Genomic DNA, 26,950 nt, shown 5'->3' with positions numbered 1-26,950 from the left:
ATTGGAGTCTCAGGATTCTCCAGTTATGCTAAGGAGAGGCAGCAGTCTGAGGTTTGGAGCCAGGATTGCCTTTCAGTCTGAGGCAGAGAAAGCTAGTGGCCAACCACTTTGTTTTTCTGATCTTCAACTTGAGGTTTGAACCCCAACATCAGTGTCTGGGTTTCTTATTTTTCATGTTACAATTCAAGCTGGGTGGAGATCATACATGCCTTTTTAATGCTACCACCTGGGAGACAAACATAAGCAGATCTCAGTGACTTTGAAGCCAGCCTGGTCTACAAAGTTTCAGTACAGCCAAAACTGTTAACACAAACTGTCTGAAAAAACAACAAAAAATAAATACAAATAGTAAACACAATGGAGCCCCAAATGGTTCTTAGTATGGATACTATCAAAATTGATTGCTTTTGAACAAGACACCTCTTAGCTAAGATCAAGAAGTGTGGCTGTTTAAACTAACCTATACTAACAAATGATTTTCATTTGAACAGATATAAATCTGTCTCGTATCAGAAGAGTCATCTGATATGGAACAGAAGGAAAACAAATACTTAGGATTATTGTATTGCTACTAATCTCAATTTTTGGCATTTATGGTCCATAGAGTACTAACAAATTCTAGAAAAGTTGTCTACCTTCATGTACATGATCTCTGGTTTGAGTACCAGTTTTCTACAGTAAACCATGACTATGCATAACAGCAACCTTTGAGGTCTCCAAAAGGAAGATGGGGCCCCACAATGACTATTTCATCAGGACTATCACAATACCATTATGCTGAACAACACCAACTAAAGATCAGCTTTGGACTAAAAACTGCTCATAACCATTCTGATTGCTGAGATGATGCAGCCTTGCAGACACTGCTTGGAACAATTTTGAGGTGGCTAGTGAAGGTTTTTCAGCCTCAGACTACGTCAGCCAGCATTTGAAACAAGCCTTGTACTTGTACATTATACAGAGACTGGACAACAAATGATACAGTTTGACCATTAACCAAAATTTTCTTTTCAGGATCCCCTAAAGATATCATTGCCCACAGACAGCAGGAAGTAATTTAAGAACACGACGCTCACATTCCCAAGAGGTGGGTGGGTGGTTTTTGATCACTCCTTGGATTATGGATATTTGTCATTGTTTAGGGAGATTGGTTACAAAATCTTTTTGCTTATGATCAGGAAGAAAGTTTAACAAAGGGGATTATATATTCAAGGTTTTATTTTGGTAAAGAGGAATCTGGATAGTAATAGGATAAAAAGGGTAGATTACTGAATCTACTCTGAAAAGAATGAGGATATAGACATGTCGAGATGAAAAGGTGGATTATTGAATCTCTTAAAAAGCAACTACTTGCTTTAAACATACATTGGATTGGACTTCTGTATATTGTATACAAATGTTGTATATTGATACAAACTTGGGATTAATTTTGCTATGTTTATAATCTAGGTATTGTATCTATACAGCTCATTTACAATGGAAAACAATTTCTAGTCCTTGAAAGTTATTATCAACTATATAAAGCATTAGGAAATGTAGTTGAGTAATTAGTCAACTATAACAATCAAACTTGTCTGTTTACAAGGTCAAACTGATACTTTAGAAAGACAGGTCTGCTGTGTCATCGGCAGTCAGGGCTGTGGGAAGAGCCAGTCCAGCTGGTCACTTCCCGGGGCTGAGTGTCGATGACCCTGCCCCCCCCAGTCACCCAAGAGAACCACGCTGAGTCATGGAGACCTGTTGAAGCAGTGTCTCTTTATTGTAAGAGGCGCGCGCTTATATAGGGTTGAGAAAGTAGGTAGGGACCTCATGATGGGGTGAGGTGTTTGGCCAATAACGTTCCACCATGTTAGTGGTAGCTGGGCAAAGGCAGTTTTGCTGAGTCACTCCTATGCAGAAGTATGATAGCTTAGAGTCAGGTTGCCAAACTCTAGCCAGGCTCAGGAAATTCCAAGTAGGCCTTGTGTCCAGGCCTTTTTGAGCCCAACACAGGTCCTTTTCAAACACTTCAGAGATTCATAGAATATAGCATTTAACATGTCTCGTTTTCATAAGAACCTGTTACTAAAACATGTCTGCTCCTGGCAGCACCAATCTACTTCAGAGAAGATGATGGGCGTAGAAGAGACTCCACGTGGAGTTTGAGTTCTTTGTGGTAAAGGCAAGCTGCTGGGCAAGAAAGTGCCCTTGCCTCAACTGCTGACAGTGTGCTGTCCACACTGGACACACGGGACACCAAAAACAGTGACTGCAAACCTTGCCAAGACAAAGCGGTCCAGTCCTTCAGGCTACCCTGGTTCACAGAATGTCTGTCAGATGTGCTAGGCCTATAAGCTGAAAAATGGATGCTCCAACATTGCAGAGGAATCCTTGGTGACTGTCCAGGCATCCAGCTGTTTCTGTCATTACATTTTTTGGAAGCTGCTTGCTCATACTTCCTGTCTACTCAGTTAATGTTTCCTTCTTGGGACTCTGAAGGAGTTGAAGACTAAATAGTTTTCCCTGTTTATCAGAATCAGTAAAACAACTCACTATAGATTAAGTGCATATCAAATTTCTAATGTCTTTTAAACCTATTACAAAGTAGAATAGAAAGTAAGTCAGGTACAAGACTCTCAACCCATCAAGAAAGAATTCTCAGAATGGACTAGACATTGTACTTATTGCTATGCAGATGTTGTAGATAGTTATTCTTATTATACATAGTTTTTCTCAACTTTATTTAGACAAAAGGGGATATGTGATTTATTGAACAACTACAGCCTATCTGGGGGGTCACAATGGAGCTTGCCTCTAGCTTAACCATAGAGGTCTGGAAGTCAAGACAGACAGGAAGTAATGTAGCAGGGAGAAACAAGATAAAAGGAGACGCTTAGGAAACACAGGGGTACTGTGGCTTACTCCTCCTCTCAGATCTCAGCACTTCCCTCTGACTCTGTCCTTTTATCTAGACCAATTAAGAACTCCATTTACACACAATTTCACCAGGACTATAACACCATTAAGCTGAACGATACCAACTAAAGATTGACTTTGAAGTACAAACTGCTCAGAACAATTTCCAGGTGGTTAACTGAAGATGAATCCAGTCTTACAGACTACTCTAGCCAGAAAGTAAACATGGTTTACTTTCTATGTGGCAACAGTATCTACTGGGCCAGAAAGTGCCTTAGCCTTGACAGCTGACAGTATGCTGTCCAAATTTGACAAACAGGACACAAAAGAGAATGACTGCCAAACCTTGCCAAGACAAGATAGAACAGTCCTTCAGGAAGTCCTGCTTCACAGAAAAGTCTGTGCCCTGCTGGCCAGGGCAAGGTTTGTTCACACACATACTAGGACTTAAAACAAGTTCCAGTCTCTCACCAAGGGAGGAGCCAGGAACTGGGCTGCTTCCTAACTACCTACCTATGTGCTAGGCAGTTTCTAGCCCTGCCGAGTGTGGTGTATTCTCAATGGCTGCAATAGGTTGGTTCCTAGGATTTTCACAAAGCAGTTTTGAAAGACCCCCCCCCTCAAAAACAAGCTAAGGGAAAGAGGGAGCAGGGTTTGGTTTCTAAACCAACAAGCACCCAGATGTTTCTTGAGATAAGAACAGGCAGGGCGTCCTGCAACCTCTCCAGGCAGACAGATTGCCCCCACTTCCCGAGCCCTCCCAAACTGGAATTTCCCCAAAAGCACCGTATGTGGCCTTTTCTTTGTCCAATCAAAAATGGACTCATGTCTTATGATGATCGTGTGGTCCTTGCCTTTTTAAAAGGAGTTTGCAATAGCTGATCGGGGCTTCTCTGCCTTGCCTGGCTGGGGAGCCCATTTGCGCAAACTCAAAATAAAATCCTCTTGCTTGTTGCATGTCCTGGTCTGGAGTCGGAGTCTGTGGAGCATCCACCTGGATACGTTGGAACCCCAGAGTTTGGGGGTCCAACAGTTCTTAAAGATTTAGTTTTTAAAGTTGTATCCACGTGTATGTATAAGCCCAGGAGCCTAAGGAGGGCAGGAAGGGGGTATCTAAGTTGCAGAGCTGGGGTTGTTAGCCATGGTACAGGTTCTGTGAACTTAACTGTTCCCTCTGCAAAAGTTGTAGGAGCTCCTAACCATGGAACCATCACTCCAGACCCAAAGCAACATTAATTGATATTTTTCTGTCTCATAGGTCATCAACCTGCTTAGCATTTCCAAGGATGTATGGCAGCCAGACATTCTCTATTCTACCATTTTGTTGTTCCTCTCCCTTGGGTCCTCTGTGCCATTTCTCCCATCTCTTCCTGCCCTCAACCCCTTTGGGGAGGGCTTTTTCAGGTTTTCAAGCACCTCCCCTGCAGGGGCAGACAGAAGAGTTGCAAGTTCTGCTTCGGAGCCTGATGGACATGGAGTCCCAGGGTACCTACATGGGTTAGTCCATAGCCAGTGGTAAAACCAAACAACTTTTTTAAATTTTAATTTATTGACTCTTTGGGAGTTTCACATCGTACATTCCAATTCTGCTCACCTCCTAGTCCCCCCCCCATACCCTCCCCTCATCCCTGCTTCTCAAGTGAACAAAAGCAAAAACAAAACCCAAAACCTAAAACCAGAAAGATCTCCTTGCTGCTTCTCTCCTGCCTCTCCAGCGCCTAGCCACTGGTCCTAGTGGCATTGGAGGCTTCAGTGTGTCACTTAGTAAACCTCTTGGTCCCATCAGATTCACTGGAAAATGTTCATTTCAGTGAGGCACTGGTCTAGTTCAAGGCCTCTGTGAAACCAAACTCTTACCCCAGTTTCTGCATCCGGTTAAGCTGCAGCTGCCCTCTGCCGAGCCCTGACCCAGTCACCCTTTCATCCTTGGTCCTGCTTCCCCAGCTCCTCTCTGCTGTAGTTTCTTGTTCCTGTGAGAGAATACCATCAAAAGCAACCTAAGGAAGGGAAGGACCACTCTGGCCCAGTTTGAGGTTACAGTCCATGGGGGAGGGGTGGAGACAGTCAGGAGGCTGAGGTCTTTCTGCAATATGCATGCAGCCTCCAGCTCTTCCTGGTTCGTCTTTGACACCAAATAGCCCTTATTTTCTCTCCCCCCACCCCGCCCTGTTTCCCCCACCTGTCATGTGTCTTCTACCCCACAAGTGCCCCCCCCCCGTAGGAAAAAAGGACCAACCAAAGAAACACATTTTGACCCTGAAACCAGAACCAAAGAAATGTACCCTGACCCTGAAACCGGTGCCAAAAGAACACACTTTGGCCCTGGAATCGGAGCCTCATTCCTTCCTCCCCTTTCTTCCGTCTCTAATCATAAACACCTTACATTGTGTCTATCATAGTGATGGCTTCCAGAGAAGCCGGATCATGGTATCGGGCAGGGGACAGGCGACAAAAGCCACACTTCAGCCTTCTACGTATGTGAAGGGGGAAAATGGACAAGTACAGCATAGTCAAGGAATAGGCACTTGGCTCTACTCCAGTGTTCTCCACAGCCTGAACTCTGTTGCAAGGGGAAGGGTGAAGGGATCATCCAAGGGGGCCTGGAGCATTTGGGAGCATCTACAGGGATATGGGTAGCTACAATAAGGTATATTTGCCCGTCACATACCCCACATGGTGCAGGGGGACCTATCCGTCTGCACGTAGTTGTCACTGTACCTCCAGGAGCAGTAGTGAGCATGGGAGCCAACTTGGGTCCTCTTGCATTTTTCTGTGTAACGTTCTCCTTCCCACCGTGAGGCTGATCATGGCCTTCAGGCAATTTTTCCAAGTGAGCTGCATGTTCTGGTGGAAACTTCATGTCTGCTTCCTTTCTGGACGCCCCCACTGCTGTTTTATTATAAATCTCTTACAAACACTTGTGAGTTCTGGCTATCAAACTTGGGTTTTCAGTAAGAATTTTACCTAACTGAACCACACACCCACGCCCCTCCAGCCTTGTCTCCAGAGTTTTAAAGATGGTAACCACCAAGCCTAGGTCCTTCCTCCAGCAAGTAATAATGTCCACATGATCTAGACAGCTTAGAGTTTACAGATCACTTAGCTCAGTAGCTTAGAGTGAATGGAGCCCAGTGTGGGGATCCTCAGTTAGTTCCTTGTTCTGTGCCTGGTTGTGGTGGTGCACGGGAGATGTCAGTCACACAGTGGGGTGACGCACACGTCTTCCTTGTACTTGCTGGCTTTGTGGTCTTGAGTAAATCATGTCACCTACTTGAGCGTGTGTCTTCATCACCTGCAGGATGATGGGAATGACAGGAGACTGAGCACCGCGGAGCGGGGAGCCCGGCAGTGAGCACCGCGGAGCGGGGAGCCCGGCAGTGAGCACCGCGGAGCGGGGAGCACGGTGTGAGCACCGCAGAGCGGGGAGCCCGGTGTGAGCACCGCCGAGCGGGGAGCCCGATGCTGATCTGAGCTCGATGGCTGTGACGAGCAGGTTTGATTTTAAAGTCACGTGTTGACTTTGCCTCTGCCTCTCATTTCAAAGCTCCTACATGGGAGCCCTGAGAGGCAAAGGTGAGGCTTAGGTTCTGAGCGTGGACCCCAAGTGTAGAGGCTGAGCACGAGGCTCGGCACATGGGGTATCAGCACAGTCGTCCCCAGAAAGGAACACACGTGTAGACAGGTCAAGAAAGGCACTACACACCTCTGTGGACCAGAAAACAAGACCTGCCCAGGTCTTTCCTTTGTATTCAGACCCACTCTCTGGCCCTCGGCACCCCACTCTCTGCTCTCATCTGGCTGGGGCTCATAGGCTGTGTTCTGTTCTCAACAGGAGGTGAGAACAGGAAGGACCCCAGCCTGTCCTCAGGGAACTCTAGTCAGAGGTGAGCACACCTGTTTTCAGGGGGTTCCAGCCTGAGGGGGTCACATCTGCCTTCAGGGGATGGAGGGAAACTGCCCTGTGAAGGGGTCCCCTGGGGAGAGGAACAGTCTGAGGCAATCCTCAAGGACGTAGAAGGTGGGAGATGAACCCTAAAGGGGACTACCACACTGACACAAAGGAGGCCTGCAAACCCGTGCAGGTGTCATGAGACTTAAATTTAATGTCGTCTGTAAGTGTGGCATAAATCCTGATAGGTGCCCTCATGAGGAGGCCTCTGTGTGGGGTGGTGATGCTCTTTCCCGCTCTACTCCTTTGACTTATGTGGGGGCCACCACCAGCTCCCCAATAAATCGCACACAGAGGCCTATTCTTTATTATGAATGCCCAGTCTTAGCTTGGCTTGATGCTTGCCAGCTGTTTGTAACTTAAAATATCCGACTATCTTTTACCTCTGGCATTTTCCCTTTTTTTTTTTTTTCTGAGACAGGATTTCTCTGTGTAGCCCTGGCTGTCCGGGCACTCGCTCTGTAACCCAGGCTGTCCTGGAACTCAGATCCGCCTGCTTCTGCCTCCCGAGTTTGGGATTAAAGGCATGTGCCACCAACGCCTGGCACATTTCCCTTTTCTTACTTCTGTATGACTTTCCTTCTTACTCTGCGGCTGGCTGGGTGGCTGGTCCTGACATCATCCCCTCCTTGTTCTTTTGCTCTTGCCTGGCTATTGGCTGTTCAGCTCTTTATTGGGGCCATTGGGTGTCGCACTTACTGTTGTGCGCTCTGCTCTGGGGTCTGGGCGTTCTGGACTTGGCGAGTCACATTTAGGTCCAGGAGTAACTCTGAGTTAATTTTGTGAAATTTTCTCAGTCTTTGTCCAAAGTATTTCTTAAGAATGGTGTCCCAGAAACAGTTCTAGAAAAGACTGCTCAGTGGATTTCCTTTGCTGCTTTTATCAGAGGTCTGCCTGGGAAGCTCAGGAAGGGTTGACAGGCGAGAAGAGCCTGCTGTATAGCGGGTGGCTCTTTGAAAGTAGCCTTGGCACTGAGGAGTCCACAGAAGAAGCAGTGCTGCGTTCCTGCCCGCCTTCACATCTTGTGGTGCCACTGTCCCGCCGCCGCCGCCACAGCCATCACCGCCACAGCCACCCTCCACTGGGGACTGGAGACCAGAAGCTGTCCAGGTGTGCCCCAGGCCTTTGGCACCAGGTTGGAGCCTCTGCATCATGGAGACGGCCATTGTTGGACTGTCCAGGCCGGATCAGGATCTGGTGAGCTTTGAGGATCTGGCTGTGAACTTCACCCAGGAAGAGTGGGATCTGCTGGATTCTTCTCAGAGGAGTCTCTATGGAGATGTGATGCTGGAGACCTGCCGGAACCTCACTGCCATAGGATATGAATGGGACGACCAGGCAGTTGGAGAACATTATGAAGAACCTGAAATAAATCTAAGGCACATCGTCTCTCACTCTGAATGCACACAGTATGAAAATGAGGCGTATGAACAGAAGCCACAGGACTCTGATTTTCTTACAAGGGTTGAAGGACACACGGAGACTCCGACTTCGAGTGGGCCTTCTGTGTGTGAAGTGTGTCTAAAGACCTTTGGACTGTATCACCTGACTTACAATGGACATCACAGCTATGACTACAAGGAAGTTGGAGGAAGCCAGACTGATGAAAATGATGATGATGGTAATCAGTGTGATAAAACTTCCAGTTCCCTTCAAAAACAAGAGAAAAATCATACTGGGAAAAAACTGTCAAGAGTGTGGTAAGGCCTTTAGGTATCCCAGTGCCCTCCAATTGCATGAAAGAATTCACACTGGAGAGAAACCCTATGAGTGTAAAGACTGTGGGAAAGCCTTCAGAGGCCTCAGCGCCCTCCATTTGCACGAGAGGATTCACACTGGAGAGAAGCCCTACGAGTGTAAGCAGTGTGGCAGAGCCTTCACGTATCTCAGTGCCCTCCAGTTACACGAAAGAATTCACACCGAGGAAAGACCCTGTGAGTGTAAACTGTGGGAAAACCTTCAGATATAGCAGGGCCCTCAAGTTACATGAAAGGATTCACACTGGAGAAAAGCCCTATGAATGCAAACAATGTGGGAAATTCTTTAGAAGTCACAGGACCCTTAAGTTACATAAAAGAATTCATACTGGAGAAAAGCCCTATGAGTGTAAAGAATGTGGGAAAGCCTTTAGGTGGCTTACTTCTCTGAAGTTACATGAAAAAATTCATACAGGAGAAAAACCCTATGAATGCCAAGAGTGTGGGAAAGCCTTCAAGTGTCAGGCTTCCTATCATAGACATAAAATCACTCATGGTGGAGAGACGTTGTATGAGTGTAAGCAGTGTGGGAAGTCCTTCATTTACCCCTCCCTACTTCAAGTGCACGAGAGAACGCACACAGGAGAAAAGCCCTATGAGTGTAAGCTGTGTGGGAAAGCCTTCAGATGTCAGTCTTCGCTTCGATTGCACGAGAGAACGCACACCGGAGAGAAACCCTACGAATGTAAACACTGTGGCAAAGCCTTTTCAAGTTACAATTATCTTCGATTTCATGAAAGAAGCCACACTGGAGAGAAACCCTATGAATGTAAAGAATGTGGTAAAACTTTCACACATCGCTCTTACCTTCGATCACATGAAAGACGACACACTGGAGAGAAACCGTATCAGTGTGTTCAGTGTGGCAGATCCTTTAGTCGGCATAGTTCCTTTAAAAGACATCAGTCCGTTCATGGAGTGGAAAACCCATATGAATGCCAAGAGTATCTAATTCCTTTATCCCCATTTCCTTCAAATGAATGAAAGAACAGATATCAAACCCTTTGAATGTAAATGATGTTACAAAATATCCCCATCCACATAAGACACAGTCGGGAACTCAAAACAGGGATGGAAGAGCCTTTTATATGTAAGCTGTGGCATAGCCTTTCAGGGGTCAGGGTGTCCTTCAAATTCATGAAGGAATTCATGCTGGACAAAGTTTGTATTTGTTACCAATGTGGTAAATGTCACTTGTCATACTTCTTTTCAGAGAAGTAAGTTAATTCATGCTGGTCAAATGCCCTATGAATGTACAGGATATGGTTAGTCTTTCATTTATCCCTTTTTGCCTTAAAATCATGAAAGAACTCAGTGGTGAAAAACCACATGAATATAAGCAATGTGGAAAAGACGTCAGGTGTCACAGGTCCTTTCAGTAACATGAATGAAATCTCATGATGGAGAGAAAATGTGAATGTAAAGTGTATTAAAACCTTTAGATATCATTGCTCCTTTAGATTCCATGAATGAACTCATGCTGGAAGTAGTTTTCCAAGTAACAATAAAAGCTGTGAGGCCTTCAAGGTCACAGTTCTATCAGAAACTTACAGTGATGGATGGTGGGCAGTTCTGTCAGTGTAAGAAGTGTGGGAGCTTGGTGGGTGCCGGGAGATGGACATTTCCATTACAGTGGCTGCCCGTGACTTGCCTGGATTCTTGTAAATACCCCCAATTAAACTCGGTGGTTCCTCAAGCTAAAAAAAAAAATCACTTAGACAGGTAAAGAATCACTTAGACAGGTAAAGAATCACTTAGACAGGTAAAGAATCACTTAGACAGGTAAAGAATCACTTAGACAGGTAAAGAATCACTTAGACAGGTAAAGAATCACTTAGACAGGTAAAGAATCACTTAGACAGGTAAAGAATCACTTAGACAGGTAAAGAATCACTTAGACAGGTAAAGAATCACTTAGACAGGTAAAGAATCACTTAGACAGGTAAAGAATCACTTAGACAGGTAAAGAATCACTTAGACAGGTAAAGAATCACTTAGACAGGTAAAGAATCACCCCTTCACATAGTTAAACAAATGCAGCTAAACAAAAGTCACACACCTTAAAATAATATCCCCCAACAACCCTGTTGCAGCTGGCCTGCCTGCAGCTCTGGTTTGGTGTTGACGAAGTGAGACTAAGGCACTCTATTTATCTACCCTGGTGCCTGCCTTGGGGACCTCTGGAGCCGAGTGGCATGAGGGCGTGTTCCCCCACTAAGGCCACAGAGCTTAAGGAGCTCACATCTGGACTGGCTTTCCAGGCATGCTCTCCACCAGCAGCTGGCCCTTGTGCTGGCCTCTTCCAGTCCCAATAGAGAGACTGAAGAGGGGGTCTGGGAGCAGGCCCATGAAACAGGGTGTGCACCAGGACTCAAGGACTTCAGAAGACCCCAGATGACCAGACTCTCCAGAGCTGTCCTCCTCAGCTGTCCTTCAGCGAGCCTTGGGCCTGATGCCACACAGAGCAGCCACCTGACAGTGGTTTGGGTGGCATCCACTCAGCCCTCTGTGAACACCTCAGCTCTAGTTAGAACTCAGCCTTCTCTAAATCACCCCTTTCTGTATCTTCTGAGCACGGACTGGTCTGCACCCCTGTGCACAGGAAGTGAAAAGGGGAGGCCATCCCTTCTGCCAGGAAGACACCTCTGCACCAGGGTGCTGAGGCCATGGGAGTGAGCAGGGCCTAGGCCCTTGAATGCAGACTAGGGACCTTTGGGTGAGGTCACAGCATCCCTTGAGCAGGGATCAGTACCTCCTGAGCCAGGCTTCCCCTCCCCCAGGATGGCCTTTGCAACTCAAGAGCCCCACACATCATCAATCCCATGTCTCACTTAAGGACACCGGACGTGAGGGAGGGAGCCTGGCCTAGCTTCAAAGGCCTGAGGGCAGGATGGATTGTGTCCTCAGGCTTGCTGCTGTCTCTTAAAAGCCAGATGGGGGTGGGCTCAAGCCCCAAATGGACCAGAGCATGCCCTGCTCCTTGGGGCTGCTGGCAGAGAGCCCAGCCCAGCACCGCTCAGCATCTAGGAACAGGGGAGGCAAGGGAAAAAGAAGCAAGCCTGTGTTAGCCCAGCTCACACCCTCTGCTCAGCAACCTGGCCTCCCAGCATCCACCTGGCCTCTGGTAGGAATCTCTGCAAGGTTTGTGGGGGCTTGCTAAGCCTCAGTCACCCTGCAGAGTATCTGGTTCTCACTATCAGCAGAGGCGGCTTGATACACTGGGAGGAGGAGCCGGTGGAGGCGAAACTACAAAATCAATTTTACAGACCCAGCTCTTCTCTCGACAAGGGATTTATAGATCCAATTGCCTGTGAGAGCGATGACATTGATGGGGAACCTGCAACAGGATAGCTGCCTAAATGTTAGGTGAGCATCTGTTCTCACTGCAGGGGGCCTAACTACCCCGTTGCTGCTGGAGGGCTGACTCCCATCTCTTCCCCCTAAGACTGCAGGATAGCACAAGATGCCAAGGAAGTTGTGTAAGCTGTTAACTGCATGACTCCAGGGAGCACTGCTGCTGACTGAGCCTATATGCAGGTTGCCCTGATGCAATGCTGCGTACAGAGGCCTGATCCCAGACAGGCCTCCGTGGCTAAGGCCTGGCCCTGCCCTGTAATGACCGGTGTTGGAGAGAGCTGTGATACTGAAAGTTTCATAGCAATGCAGTGTGATGTCATCAACAAGGATTAACATATCTAATGCCCAACCAGCAGCCTCTAGAACAGACGAGAGGAGAGGCATGGGTGGGGGAGGAGGGGGTAGATAGCATAGCTGTGGTGGGAAAGATGGGGGTATGCACTTGGGCTGCTGTGACAGCCACGAGACAAGCTCCCCGAATGCAGTGAGACCCATGGGTCACTTGGGCTCATGTTTCCTTACCGGTTGAGCATGGGTTTCTTCTTTGCTGACGACCCTTCTGGAAGCCGTGGCCTGTGGTCTGGGAATAGACCTGAGTGCAAGAACACATAGTCAGTCTGCACAGTTCTGAGAGGGCCAGGGGCACAGAATCGCTGTTCTGCTCACGGCTGCTCTCTCAGCTCTTCCTGCAGTCCCCACCCCTCTCTGCGGTGGGGCCTCTGACCTGCTCGGTGCGCCATCTTCACACACTCCTCGACCTTTCGGTGCTCCTCCAGGCACAAGCCTGTGACAGTCCGGGGCAGCATGCCTCCATGAGGTCGGATGAATTGCCTGAGCAGCAACACATCCTAGCGAGAACGAAACGGGAGCTGGGTCAGCTGGGTTCCTTGTGCGCTGGGAACCAGGACTGTGGGCCTCAGGCGTCCCACAGGATACCTCAGTGGGGTTCCTATTTCCCACTGCTAACAACGGGCTCCCAGCACCTCCCCAGACATCTTCTGACACATCAGGTGAGACCAGAAATGCTCTAGTGAGTGTTTTGCCACCAGTATTTCTTGGGAGTAAGATGTCTGGCAGTTTGTCAGGGAGTTGTAGTGCACACCTTGAATCCCAGCATTTGGGAGGCAGAGGCAAGCAGATCTCTGAGTTCGAGGCCAGCCTGGTCTACAGAGCGAGTGCCAGGTCAGCCAGGGATACACAGAGAAATCCTGTCTCAAAACCAAAAACACCCCAGGCAGTGGTGGCCCTCAGCTTTAGTTAATGCCAGCTTTGGGGAGGCCGAGGCAAATGGATCTTTGTGGGTTCACCTGGTATACAGAGCAAGCTGTGGAATGGCCAAAGAGCTGTTATACAGAGAAATCCTGTCTCAAAACAAACAAAACCAAAATAAACCCAAACAATTAAATAAACAGATAACATGTCTTTGGTCACCGATCACTTTCCTCGGCTGGGATGGGTCATGTAAAGTATTTCCACGAGAGGCAACGCCTGTCCCATCCCAGCCCCAGACTCCAGAAGGCACAGGTAGAGCGCATACAGACGGCGCTCGCCTGCTGCTCCTGCTCAGCTGCCTGGCAGGCACCAAGCGGAGAGAAAGGGAGGCGGTCTGAAGTCCAGTCCGTCTTCCCTGATCCAGATGGGATGGGTCCTTGGGCTTCCTGGTCACACACCTAGCAAGCTGATAAGAAACCCTCTCTCCCGCCATGCTTGACTCAATGGATTAAGTAAACTCGTCCCTACTAGGGCCCAATGCCAGCCTTTGTCCCGTTACTAAATTGCTGCCTTGGCTGCCTTGCTGTGTAACTGCAAATCTGTTTTAGTCACTGGACAGCTCCCGGGGACCCTGAGGCCCAACTCTTCAGAAGCAGGTAGCAGAGTTGGACTGACGCACAGCTAACTTGCTGGCTGGCATCCTCTGCAACCTTCACTGCAGGCGCCAGGCCAGGCGACAGCAGCACAGCGTGGGTCAACAGTGCTCCAAGTAGAAAGGGAAAAAAGGAAAAACAGCTTCAGCCTTTACCTTGGAGAGGATTACATTTCTTTCCTGGAAACGGCTGGGCAGGTGTGGGCTCTGCCTCCCTATCTGCAGCTGGGATTACAAGCAGCCAGTATATTCACTGACATCCATGAGACCAGAGCTCTGAACTCAGCCTTCTGTACTGTAGGCCCTTATTTTCAGATGAAACAGGACAGGGTGAGAGTCATGCCCCGCCCCCACACTTGGGGGTGGACTGAAGCCAAGGTCCCCAGCCCAGGAGATTAGTTGGGTCACTCTGTTCAGATCTTCCTGCATTCATCATCTGACCAGGATCTCTGCCCTTAGCCATCCTGTGCCTTAGAGGGGATCTAGGACAACACACAGGTCAAACTGGCCCAGAGCTGGAATCACCTGGAACCCCCCAAAAGAGTGCCCATGCCACAGTGAGAACTCTGAAGAACAAGTGTGGGTACCCAGGACTGACTAGGCCCTGTCTTCTCTGCAGGGTAGGAGTTAGCACAACATGGGCTCTGCCTGGCTTCCCAGCCTGATACTTAGTGTGGGAAGGTTATTAACTTCTTCATGTCCAGGGTTCCCTCACTGCAAAGCAAGGATGAAGTCCCCACTTCATGGAGTCAATTAGAAGCCTAAGGGCAGGAAAGATGGCTCAGTCAATACAGAAATTGCTATGCCTGACTACCTGAGATTGATCCCTAGGATTCACATGAAGGAAGGAGAAAACTGACCTCCATGAGTGTGCTGTGGTATCTGTTCCTTCACACATACACACATTCCTCAAAAGAAAAAAAAAGTGATGCCGGGCAGTGGTGGCCCACACCTTTACTCCCAGCACTTGGGAGGCAGGAGGATCTCTGAGCTCAAGGTCAACCTGGACTGCAGAGCTACTCCCAGGATAGTCAGGGCTACACAGAAAACCCTGTCTCGGAAAACGATCCAAACAAAGTAAGTTAATATGCCCGTGACTGCTCAGGTCATGGCCTATTGGAGCAGGCCCCTACTCATGCTGCCTGTGCTGGGTATGTTCATGATCACCTCCTTGCCCAGAAGGGTGGTCTGGAGCTGCACTGTGGAGACTAAGATGTGTCTGTAGGCCTCATGACCTTGGGGAGAGAGCCAGATCCTAACCTGATTTCCTTCCTGTGAGAACTACCTCGGCCCTGCTGAAGCAGTCCATGAACTCCATGTTTCCAGCTCCGCAGCCTGTGAGAGCTTTACAAATGCCCAAGTCTCTTTGAGGCTGAGTTGTAGGAGCAACAATTTACCTTTAAAACATGTACGTGTATAAGAGGTTGCCAGCATGTATACATGTACACTGCATGCTTACTCAGTATCCTTGGGGGACATGAGGGCACTGGATACTCTGGAACTGGAGTTGTGGGTGGTTTTGAGGGGCCGTTTGTGTGCTGGGAGCAGAACTAATGTCCACTGCAAGAGCAGCAAACAAATGCTCTTTACCGCTGAGCTTTCTCCCCAGCCCCGTACATCTTTACATTTCTATTTTTGAGATTGTCTCATGCATGTAGGTATTTTGGGGGCACACATGTACAAATACCATGTACATGCACTGCCTGTGGAGGCCAGAAGAGGGCGTGGATCCCCTGGGAGCTGAACCCCTGTCCTCTGGGAGAGCAGCCAGTGCTCTTAACCACTGGGCTTTCTCTCCAGCCTGCAGCCCGGGATCCTCAAAGTCTCTTAGAGTCTACCACACAGTCAGATTTCAGGTCCATTGTCTCTGGTGGCCATGTGAAACGCAGCTGTCACTACCTGAGGACAAGGCTCCAGGTAAGAGGACTCTGGCCCCAGTGGATGCAGGGTGATGGTCTTCACGGTCACACTCACCTCATAGTTATATTTGTGCTTCAGGTTCCAACGGCAGATGGGGCACTGGCCTGAGGGGTTAGGGGGGTTTGGAGTTGCCTGGGGAGTTTCTGTGATTCGGCCTTCAATCTACAAGGGAAAAAGAAAACCAGTGTGAGAGCCTGGGCCAGGCATACAGGACTTTAACTCTGAGCACACACCAAAAGAATACCAGTCAAGCTTACTTCCGGGGGTCTCATGGCAGCAGCTGACAGGTCTGCCTGCGTGGTGATTTTCTATAGCTGCTCTCTGCTGGGCCTTGGCCACAGGGACGTGGCTTGGTGGCCAGGTAAGTGATGCACACCTGTAAGCCCAGCAGTGGGTGGCAGAGGCAGGAAAAGTGGAAGTTCAAGGCTAGCCTGGGCTGCACAGTAAAGTTCTAAGTCGGCAGGGGTTACATGGTAAGACTCTTGCCTCAAAAAAACAAAGCAATGATGATATCAGACAGACATATAAAGTGGTAAGTAGAGTAATAGTTCTTAACCTTCCTAATGCTGTGACCTTTAACACAGTTCTCCATGTGGTGGTGACCCCTAGCCACAACATTATTTTTGATGTTACTTCATAACCAATCTTGCTCCTGTTATGAATTGTAATGTAAGTACCTTTGGGAGTTGTGACCCACAGTTTGAGAACTGCTGAACTAGAGGGAAGGGTTTGCCACATCAACTGAATGCTACCTTCCCTTCCTCAACAAAGCACAATAAAACACCTGAACCCTAGGGCTTCCTCCTGCACCCGGGAAAGGTGACACAGGCGCATGGCTGAAAGCTCCAATGGGCGGGAGATGCTCAGCAGCTAAGAGCACCCGCTGCTCTTGCAGAGGACTGGCCTTTGCTTTCCCAGAACCCCAGTTCCGGGGGAATCTGATGCCCTCTCCCGGCCTCCAAGGGCACCTGTATGCACATGTACACAAGCAGACAACCAGACACACACATGCAAAAAGTGCCAGATGGTAGAGATTCCCTGTTCAAAGAAAGCGCCCACCCACTCTCTACGCCATCTGCAGAGAGCACTGCTTCCCGCTTTATGGGACAGAGCCGGACCTGTGCTAGCAGGTTCCAGTAACAGGGTTTTTCCCGTCGGGCCATGTCTGAGGCCATTTCTGACTAGACATTTCTGACTGGACAGCTGGAGGAAAGGGTATGATGGGCATCTAGCAAGGATGCACAGGGGAGCCCTCACAACAAAGAACGCCAGTCACTGGGAACAGCCAGACAAGTGGGTGTCTGTGCACGGTTGCTCCTCCCTTCCTCCGCAAACAAACAGAAAACATGGGCCTCCTAGAAAACAAACCAGGGTCCCACTAGGTAGGCTTAGCTGGCTTCGATCTTGTTAGACCAAGTGGGCCTCATATTTGCAGTGAATCTCTTGCCTTTGTTATGGGATTACAGCTCTCTTTACCTCTATCATCTTGGATAACACCTTTCAAACACCCTGCAGAGGCCACGTGTGGCATGACCTTCATGTCATGACTGTACCCTGTGACCCAGCCTTGGAATGGCTACGTGTACTAAAGCGATGATCTGGGAGTCCGCTCCAATTGCAGGGGGAGCTTTGCAGGCCACGCTGAGGCTGAGCCTAAGAACATGGCTGGGGTGGATTTGAGAGGCACAAGAACAAAACTAATCCTGTCCCCTGGGCTGAGGAAGCCTGGAAGTTCTGCTCAGCTATGTCAGGCACCACCCTCCACCCCCACTTCTACCATGGCAACTCCAAGCACGTCAGAAGGAAGCTGTGGGCAGGGAAAATCTGCAGGTGCATGGGAGGCCTAGTGGGCCCCAGGAGAGAGCCACTGCTCATTGGCTACTGTTATTAGGCTGCTTCTGCACTAAGAATGGTTCACATGTACCAGTTCATCTAACTCCCACAACTTAGCGCTGCTGCGGTCAGATCTGATTTTGGAGACCACGCACCCACAGTCAGTCACAGCAGCACCTGACAGGGCCGCAGTGTCTCCATGTTCCTCTACAGACAGCAGACCCATGCTCACATGAAAGCCCTCTCTGCACTTAAAAGTCAGATGTGGACAGCACCATTGACTGGGAAGCCAGCCTTCGATTCTGAATGTCTACCACGTTTGCTTCTCTTAGAGATGCTGTTATTGGTGGTGAACTACTAGCTGGTTCTGAAGTCTGCCAGTCTTCAAGGGGAAGTGGACATAGTCAACAGAAGAATAAGGGACATTCTGCTAAGCCAGGAAGAAGGCGGGGCCCATTAGCACGTCAGCAGAGATGCAGTGGGTAGGGGGCACTCTCTTAGCACTGAGCACTCTGTCTGTACCCAGAAAAGCAGAAGCAAGATGCCACTTCGAAAGTCTCCTGTCAGGCTGGGTGTGGTGGCACACACCTTTATTCCTAGCACTCTGGAGGCAGACGTAGGCAGATCTCTTGAGTTTGAGGGCAGCCTCGTCTACAGAGTGAGTTCCGCACAGCCAGGGCTGCAGAGAAACACTGTCTTGAAAAACAAAAGCATCAAGTTTATAGGATGAATGCTTTTTGTCATTTGAGACAGGGTCTCATGGAGCCCAGGCTTGTGTTGAACTCACTATTGAGCTGAGGAGAGCCTGGAACTCCCAATTCTTCAAGTACTGAGATTACAGACATGCACAATCATGCCCAGACTGTCTTAGGTTTTAATGAGAGACCTAGATGCCCAAAGGGGATGCAGTCCCCTAAAAAGTAAGCCTTAGGTGGAGGCCAACCAGTAGAAAGGACAAGGAGGAATTCTAGGAGAATGACTGGATTTCTCCTGGGTAGAAGACAGCCTGGGGGAGGCCTATATGGTCTGGCTGCCAGAGAGGTTAAGCCCCTGGGTGACATGGAAGTTCCTGAGCCTTCTGGGAGCTCTGAGAGGTGGCTGAGAATGTCTTGGAGGCAGAGGAGGCCATGTGAAAACAAGGCTGTCTTTTAAGGATTATGGGATAATCTAGGCCCCATGACTGACTCCCCAGGGGAGGTGACGGCCCAGTGAGGGAGGGGCAGGGTGGAAGAGTCCTTCACTCCAGCTTTCTCACCGAGACAACCAGGGTGCCAGCCAGGAAGTTAGGGCCTAGGGACTGCCAGCTCTTAAGGGTACATACACTTTCTAGACAGAAAGCAAGGACCAGAAGTCCAGGCCCTGGCTCAGGGCCAACTAACTCTGCTTCTAAAGGCCTGCAACCCTGCCTTAGTTTCCCCTTTGGGAAACTGATCTGTCACCTGCCAGAGAAAGTATTAGAAAAGGCCTCTGGGACTGTGTCATACAAAAGGTCACTTCAATCAAGTAACAGATACCTCAGTGCAGGCATAGCGACGGCTCTTGATTAACCACATTACGGCACACAGCCCGGAAAATAGACTTCAAAACTGATGGTCTCAGAGGGAGCAGATCCTGGAGCCAGGAGTCCAGATTGGACCTCCCTCCCTCCCTCCCTCCCTCCCTCCCTGAGAGGAGCAGCCAGGCGGCTCCGAGCGTTAAGGAGGCCGTTAGTGGCCAGCGCAGCGCAGTGATACTTACCACAGTTGTCTTCCCTTCTTGGATCTCCACCACTACAGAGATAAAGGGGGAAAATTAGGTCAGCCATTTAATAAGGAACAGGGAGTTTCAAATAACGGCTCAAATTCTACACAGGCAAAGGAGAGGAGCCTGCAGCCTGTACTCTCCCACGGTCCCTGCCTGGGACAGAAAGTGGGCAAGGTTCACCCCCAAGTGCCAAGACTCTATGCCCTTGAGGCTGGCTGTGGGCAAGCCTGGGGTGCTCAGGGTGCAGCATCTCCCTGCGATTAAGGGTCTCCATGCTGGTTTTTGCCCTTTGAAGCTGAGATTCACCCTGATTCTGTCTAGAATTGGCAAACTGAATAGCTGCGGCAGGAAAACTGGTGTAAGTTTGAAACAGTCTTACTTTGTAGCCCAGGCCTCAAAGACTTTAAGCAAAGAGGGGCAAGATCCTATCCTATGTAGCAAAAATAGCTGAGAGCTTTTGGAACAGCAGGCCTGAAGTGACCAGAAGGGCCTCTTACACATGTCCCTTTACAATCTGAATCAGACCAAAGTGGCTTTGATGTTGAAGGGTTTGCAACCTAAAACACAGGACTATCTGTGTTCCAGTGGTGGCTTTTCACGGAGACAAATCCAACCCAAAACGTATCCTGAGAATCCTGTGCCAAGACTGCATGAAACTGGCTACATCCTTTTCATGTCTCCCTGAAGGGTCATGTTCTATTGTCACACCAGAGAAAGGGGTGGAAGAGGTAGCAATCAGGAGCCCGAAGACAGCATCAGCAGGGCTTCAGGGAACACTGCTCTTCTACACTGAAGGCAACGCATGGTCTCTGATGCCTGTGGTGGGCAGGAGAGAAGTGGAGGCAAGAGCATCAGCTGCACACATCTGTCAGGGGACACACATTTCCCATCTCACCTAGGACATGGAATGACAAAGCCAACGGCAATCGGAGCTGCCAGCTTACACACAGCAACTGCTCTTGGAGAGTCTCCCATTTCCTGGCGTGTTTAGAAAGAGCCACAGCTGCCAGCACGGAACTGGTACACAGCAAATGCTCAATAAATGCTATGTTTAAGGGGTGACATAACCACCACTGTCTCCTTCGACGGCTAGCTGCTACAGTAGGGAGCTTGAGCCCATACAGCCTGCAAACCATCTCTTCAGATACTAAAACTCTGCTTACCAAGTAGTTTGGCTACCACAGGTTAGTTTGGCTTAGCTCTGGCTAACACAAGAAGGAATATAGATTAGAAAAGTGCCTAAGGTCCTTGACTTTGAGAATTCAGCAGGAGCTAAAGATCTCTCTCTAGGAGAAACATCTACCTGCAATTACACAATTGACCATGGGCTGCAGGAGGCTCACACCCACTCTAGAGTGTATGTCAGAGACCCGGCTGTGCCTCAGGTGGAAGGTGGTATACATGTTTCTTCTTTTTGCCTGCTCTATTTTCTAAAATAAACATGCATTGCTTCTGCAAAACCATAATATAAATAAGAGAAGAGCCTAAGAAAAAAAGGCAACGCTGACCCAACCGAGCCCATGTCAGCATCTGTGACCAGTGAGCTCTATGACCGACACCTAATTGAACACAGGCTGCCTGGAATCATTCCTCGTTTGTTTTCTGGGCAAACCATTCCTAAAGAATCATTACTCCAAACAACCAAACTGAGAGCCTTCCATGACCAACTCCAGACACATAAGTGAAACAATGGCCAGAGCAGCCCAGAGGCTTTCTCTGGAGAACACTGTAGGTTCCTTGTGTACAAGAAACTGCGTCACCTCACACACGGTTCTACTTGTCCCGAGCAGAGACCAAGCCATGAACGGGATGTGGGTGAGACTCAACCTGGTTATCAGCCTAGAAGCCAGCACAGCTGCAGAGGGAAGGTCACCACGATGTGCACTGCAGAAAGGCCCACACAGGGGTCCAGGGAGAGCAGGAGGGCACATCTCCAGCCCAGGAGACCCCAGCTACCCTAGAAACTTGGTTACGCCGGGCGTTGGTGGCGCACACCTTTAATCCCAGCACTCGGGAGGCAGAGGCAGGTGGATCTCTGTGAGTTCGAGGCCAGCCTGGTCTACAAAGCGAGTTCTAGGACAGCCTCCAAGACAATACAGAGGAACCCTGTCTCGAAAAACAAAAAAAAAAAACAAAAAAAAAAAACTTGGTTACTATGCAAAACAAATTAGGGGAGGGCCAGAGGGTGACCAAATGGGAGCAACAACGGATAGGGAGGCATATACTGAGAAGTCTCAGGAAACAAAAGCGGGGACACATTCTGGGACCATGGAGGCAGCACTAGGACAATGAAGGGCAAGGAGCACAAACATGTGGTTTCCTTCTTGGTCCAGGCTCTTGGGCCCTAACCCTGAGGTAAACAAGTCTAACAAAACACACATCACTCTCGGCAAAGACCCAAACCCTGAAGTCATCCCACTGGCCCCTGGAAAAGAGATCAAAGCCCATGGCAAGCTCCACTGTTAAAAAGCTCTCCTACAGCAGCCTCTAGTGAGTGTCTTTCTAGAAGCTAGTGGGTAAAACAATAGGCAGATGCTTATCTATGAGAGACAATCTGTCAAACCAGAGGAATGACCCAAGGAACTCCCAGGAGACAGATTGATCAGGGAGGCGAGTTAGAGCAGGGAAGAAGACTGGCTGGGGCCTGGAGAGCCCTCAGCAGATTTTAAGCCCCTGGAAAGAGGAGATAGGAATCAAAAACAGTATTGATTTTCAGTGTGCATAGAAAAACATGGCAAAGCCAAACAAAACCTGAGATCCATTCGTCCCTGGCCCCGTCTCCATTCAAGAGAAGTGGAGGTGGGTAAGAAAAGCTGGACTAAGGTTCAGGAACCAACAGAAAACTTACTTAGGGATAAAATAAAACCACCCCTGCATTCTGAGATATGTCTGCATGAAGTAAGCCACCAGACTGAAATTGCTTTCTAAAGAGAACTAAAGCTGCACCCTCTCAGGATGGACACACGCACACACATGGCATGATCTGTGTGGTGTGCACGAAGATCAGGAACGAGGTAGCAGCCTCGCTCTACCTCCTGGGCAGAGGAACAGCAGCAGAGTAAGGCAGTCTCTGCCCTTGAGGAGGGCAGTAAAACAAGTACGGGAACTTCCCGTAATGAAGCCCGTGTCTCATAAAGAAGTCCTGTGAGTCCTCCAGTAACTACTCCCAGGATGGAGTCCAAGATAACGGAGTTCTAGCAGCCTGGAGGCAGCAGCAGTGAGTCTGCGCAGGATGCAGAAGCCCTTGACAGGCACACACCCACGGGCAGAAAGTGAAGACTCGGCTGTGCGGCAGGAGGCCGTGAGGGAAGATGGATGGGGCAAGGGTGCAGGCCCTGCAGCAGTGGTTGCCAGAGAAGCCCAGGCCTCCAGGGTCTGTGGCATCTGACATCTAGGCAGAGTGTGAGGGGGCTGAAGGCAGCCCTCGGCCAACAGTAGCAGCAGAGCCCTGTGCTTCCCGTCCCTTCCTCTTCTCAGGCAACAGCTCCTTCAGTTCACCCCTCAGCTCCCGGTTTCAGGGTCTCTAATTGCTTCCCGGTTCTCCAATCGCCTTCCTGTTCTCCAATCCCTCAATTCCTGAAGAATGTCCCTCTGTCCTGGGCTTCAGAGTCTCGCTGCTGCTTACCAATTTTCCCCAGGAGCAGGGCACTTAAATCTGACAGACCCCCAACTTGCTCCTCCTCAAGGTTCTTTGCGGCAGAATTGCTAACCATCTCAGACAGCCCCTTAGCTTACCGAAAGAGACAAGTTCCCTTTGGCCTTTCCTCGTTTCAGTACATTCTCCCTTAAGGTCATGCCTGCTAACTCATGTGCTCAAGGCTTCTAGTCATGGGTGCCACTTCCTAAACAAGGGTATTAGGGCAGAAAGTCTTTAACACAACACCTGCTAAATCTGACATTGTCACTGATGGAATCACCAGATGATCTTTGGCAAGTCAACTGCCAAGAGTCTTTCAGAAGAGGAGGGAACCAAAGAGAGGCCCTGCCATGGAGCACCTGGCTTGTGTGACACTTCCTCTGCTTTTAACTCTCCTACTTATAGCTGATGTTAGGTTAGCTATGGAGTCTTTAGAACTGGAGTCCCCCATTCTTCAAAATAAAGACAGATAAAAATCTACCTTTAAGGAAGATGGAGCAGATGTTTTAAGGAAAACCTAGCAAATTACTGGAGAAAGGCACTTAGTAAATCACAATTTCCTCATTTGTCCCCTTCAGGCTTGCTTTTTTTAAAACCCACTCACTCTCACTTTGGGTTTTTATGTAATACGCACGTACGCACGGCCGTTCTCAAGAGACAGGGCTTTGTAGCTCTGGCTGGTACTCTCAAAGTAGACCATGCTAACCAGAGATCCACCTGCCTCTGCCCATTTCCCAAATGCCAGGGTTAACGGTGTGCACCATGCTTGGCCCTCCTGTCAAACCTTCGGTCAAGCTGTCTCCACACCAGCACTACTGACATTTTAAGCCAGTTGGTTCTCTGTGTGGAGTTGTCATGTGTGTTGTTAGTCATATAATGGTATCCCTATGCACTCTCCAGATGCTGGTAGTACCAGTTGTGACAACCAAAAAGGTTTCTAGACATTGCCAGATGTTCTGGGGGTGGGAGAAAGGGAATGGATGACCGCCTGACTGAGAAACAATACATTAGTCTGAAAGCTTATAGCAACAACACTGTGCTCCGTCCTCATGAAGTCTCTTTTCTTGATTTCAAGCCTCATGAATTCTTGCTACAGTTATGTAGTTTTATCTTTGAAAAGCAAGATGCTTGCATATTTTCTGCAAGAAAATCAGCTTGTTTGCCACACCTTTAAATGTTACGTGTAAAATGATATTTGAGTGACAAGTATACTAACAAGACCAATGAAAATCAGATGTCTATGATACACCAAAAGGCAGAATATCACAAGGTTCATTTAAGGTTTTAGAGATGGGTGATTCAAAAGAACATAAAACACGACAAGGCTTTCACATAAAAGCACATCAATTCAATTTAATATTTAGCCTTGAAACTAGGCTGTCTAAACAGTGTTTAATAGACAGGAGAGTGACCAAGTACTTGTAGACAAGACAACTCTAAACACTGATTGTATAACTCATCATTCCACAAACTTTCCAGTTAAAAAATTTCTTGCTGGCTGTGGCGGTACATGACTATAATACCGGTACTTGGGAGGCAGAGGCAGGGAGACTGCCAGATGTTTGAGGCCAGCTTGGTCTACCTAGAAAGTTAAAGGCAACCCAAGGCTAATTAGCAAAACTTGGTTTAAAACAGAAATATTGAGATTTCACTTAAGAAACTTGTTGTTTTAAACAAACTAATTATACAAGAAATTATACATATCAAAAAAAGAAAAAAAGGAACTGCACATCATACAAACTACTAATCATACAAGAAACCCCTTTGATCTTTATCTTTTCAACGATAAAAATACATAACTGTAGTTAAAAACAAACAAATAAAAACACAGTAAAGAACTGTGTCCAAGGGCTGGAGAGATGGCTCAGAGGTTAAGAGCACTGGCTGCTCTTCCAGAGGTCCTGAGTTCAGTTCCCAGCAACCACATGGTGGCTAACAACCATCTGTAATGAGATCTGGTGCCCTCTTCTGGCCTGCAGGGACACATGGAGACAGAACATAGCATGCATTAAAAAAAAAAAAAAAAAAAAAAAAAGAACTGTGTCTAACGCCTGTGTGGTGGCTCACGCTTCCAAGCTCACACTCGGGAGGCAGAGGCAGGTAGATCTCCAGGAGTTGAAGGGCAGCCTGATCTACACAACAAGTTCCAGGTTAGCCAAGGAAATACAGTGAGATCCTGCCTCAAAAGTCAAAAACAGTTGTTTGTTTGTTCTTTCTTTTTTTATTATTGGTTTTTCAAGGCAGGGTTTCTCTATGTAGTCCTGGCTGTCCTGGAACTCTTTCTGTTGATCAGGCTGGCCTTGAACTCTCCTCCAGAGTGCTGGGATTAAAGGTGTCACCAGGCCCCTATCTGTCACTCTTAATGAAATTACTATCTGAAACTAAGGAGACCTTTTCCAAGTTGTTTATAATGGTTTATGCTTGCTAATTATATCACTGGGGAGGCTGCAGTCTTAGATTTGATTAAGTGGCTCTTTTTTCTTGTCCTGGTCTCTCCAACAATAATGGCTACTCTTTCCAACTGGTTACTTGTCAACTTTGATACTCACTGGTTGGCCAACACTGTGCTAGAATCTTTAAACAAGCCCCTTGTCCCACCATTTCTTTACCAAATCACTCATCCACTAATGCTTCCCACGGAACAAAAAGGAAGACTACATCACGAAAGACCTTTTCACTCTGCCAGATCCATCCCTTGCCGAGCCCGTTCAAGAAGAACATGCTTCATAAAATTTCCAAGTACCTTTGCTATTTCCGGTAGTGAGTCTCCCTGAACTTCATCGTGCAAATGGATAACTTCCGTTTATTGGGGCCAGTGTACAGACATCTCATTAGAACCCAAGCTTCTCCCTTTACAACCCTTCCACACCCATCAGTAACCTCTCAGCTGATGCTAGCATCCGGTTATTTTTCCTGATTTAATATTAATGAAACGCAGAACACTTAGCACTAGCGGCTGTCTTAGTTGTTCAATTGCCTTTGCACCTCGGCTGCCATCTCTCAGATCAGAGGCCCAGACACACACACGGCACACACTCGCACAGACACACACGGCACACACACACACGCACACATTCACACACACGGCACTATCTGACCACACTCGCACAAGAGAAACTGAAAACGGAGGGTTGAGGCATGCTTTCATCAAGGAGGCGGCGACCTGGGAAACACGGGAGAATTAGCATTCAGCCCTTCACAGCTTTTCTGAACTCTCCTGTCTTTTCTTCTGACCCCCAAACGGCCAGGCCTTTCTCTCAGTCCTCCTTGGCTTTCGGGAGACGTAAGAGCCGGGAGGTGAAGCCACAGGGCCTGACAGGGTTTTGGGCGTTCGGTGCGGACCGCACCTCGGCTCGCGCCGGGGGAGGGCGCCCCGGGGCTGCGGGCGTCCGTGACCGCGTTCCGGTCCCGCCACTCACCTTCTCTCAAGCCGCGGGCTGGAAGCCACGACCATCCGGTCGCGGCGGGGCCTGACAGGAACCCTTGCAGCTGACGCCCGCAGCCTGACACCAGAGCCCTGAAGGACGCCATCCTGGGAACTCGCCTGACCTCGCCTGCACTTCCGCTTCCGGAGCGGGGCGTGCGCAGCCGTCCAGCAGCGAGCGGGTTTCTCCTGGTTACTCGCGTCGCTTGTGTTTCTGTCCCCAGTCGGGATCTGGTCTAAAGAGACGAGCCTGTGTTTTGCCCTAAGTGTCTAGGAGATCCTCCGGCAGCTGCTGCCTGTTCGCCTCCCTTGGTAATCACACAGCACACCACTTCTGGAGTTTTCCTTCCCGCTTGCCAGCCGCCGTTTTCAGCTTCTGTGGTTGAGGCTGGGTCAGTCAGGACAGATTGAAATGAATGGACTCCGGCTCCTGCAGCGTCAGACCGGAACAGAATTGACCTACCCTCCTCCTGCCCATCTTTGTTGCTCACATACACTTCCTGTCCCGCACTCGATACCCTCCGTCCTCTGCCTAGTCTTTGGCTGCCTGATAAACGATTTACTAGAGCTT

General features: G+C 48.8%; 1 protein-coding gene across 5 annotated transcripts; it reads right to left on the bottom strand.

Moving 5' to 3' along the window:
* Positions 1-84: 84 nt before the first annotated feature.
* Positions 85-26,510, bottom strand: LOC121133261 (28S ribosomal protein S18a, mitochondrial-like). Of its 5 annotated transcripts, none has more exons than XR_005870077.1 (8): positions 26,375-26,510; positions 19,313-19,344; positions 15,797-15,904; positions 12,683-12,806; positions 12,481-12,550; positions 10,153-10,298; positions 9,409-9,571; positions 85-226 (listed from the first exon to the last, which is right to left on the bottom strand). XR_005870077.1 is itself a non-coding variant. In XM_040729237.1 (6 exons), the coding sequence occupies exons 1-6, from the start codon at positions 26,484-26,486 to the stop codon at positions 9,559-9,561; spliced, it is 459 nt and encodes a 152-aa protein (XP_040585171.1). In that variant the 5' UTR covers positions 26,487-26,510; the 3' UTR covers positions 7,117-9,558. The 5 variants fall into 5 exon arrangements, 1 of the variants encoding a protein (XP_040585171.1); XR_005870076.1 differs by lacking the exon at positions 85-226 and adding an exon at positions 7,117-8,494; XR_005870075.1 differs by lacking the exon at positions 85-226 and adding an exon at positions 7,117-8,218.
* Between the last annotated feature and the right edge of the window lie 440 nt (positions 26,511-26,950).

Source organism: Mesocricetus auratus, unplaced genomic scaffold (assembly GCF_017639785.1).
Source record: "Mesocricetus auratus isolate SY011 unplaced genomic scaffold, BCM_Maur_2.0 Super-Scaffold_100021, whole genome shotgun sequence".
In the NCBI taxonomy this organism is placed as follows: Eukaryota; Metazoa; Chordata; class Mammalia; order Rodentia; family Cricetidae; genus Mesocricetus; species Mesocricetus auratus.
This window is presented reverse-complemented; position numbering and strand designations above follow the sequence as displayed.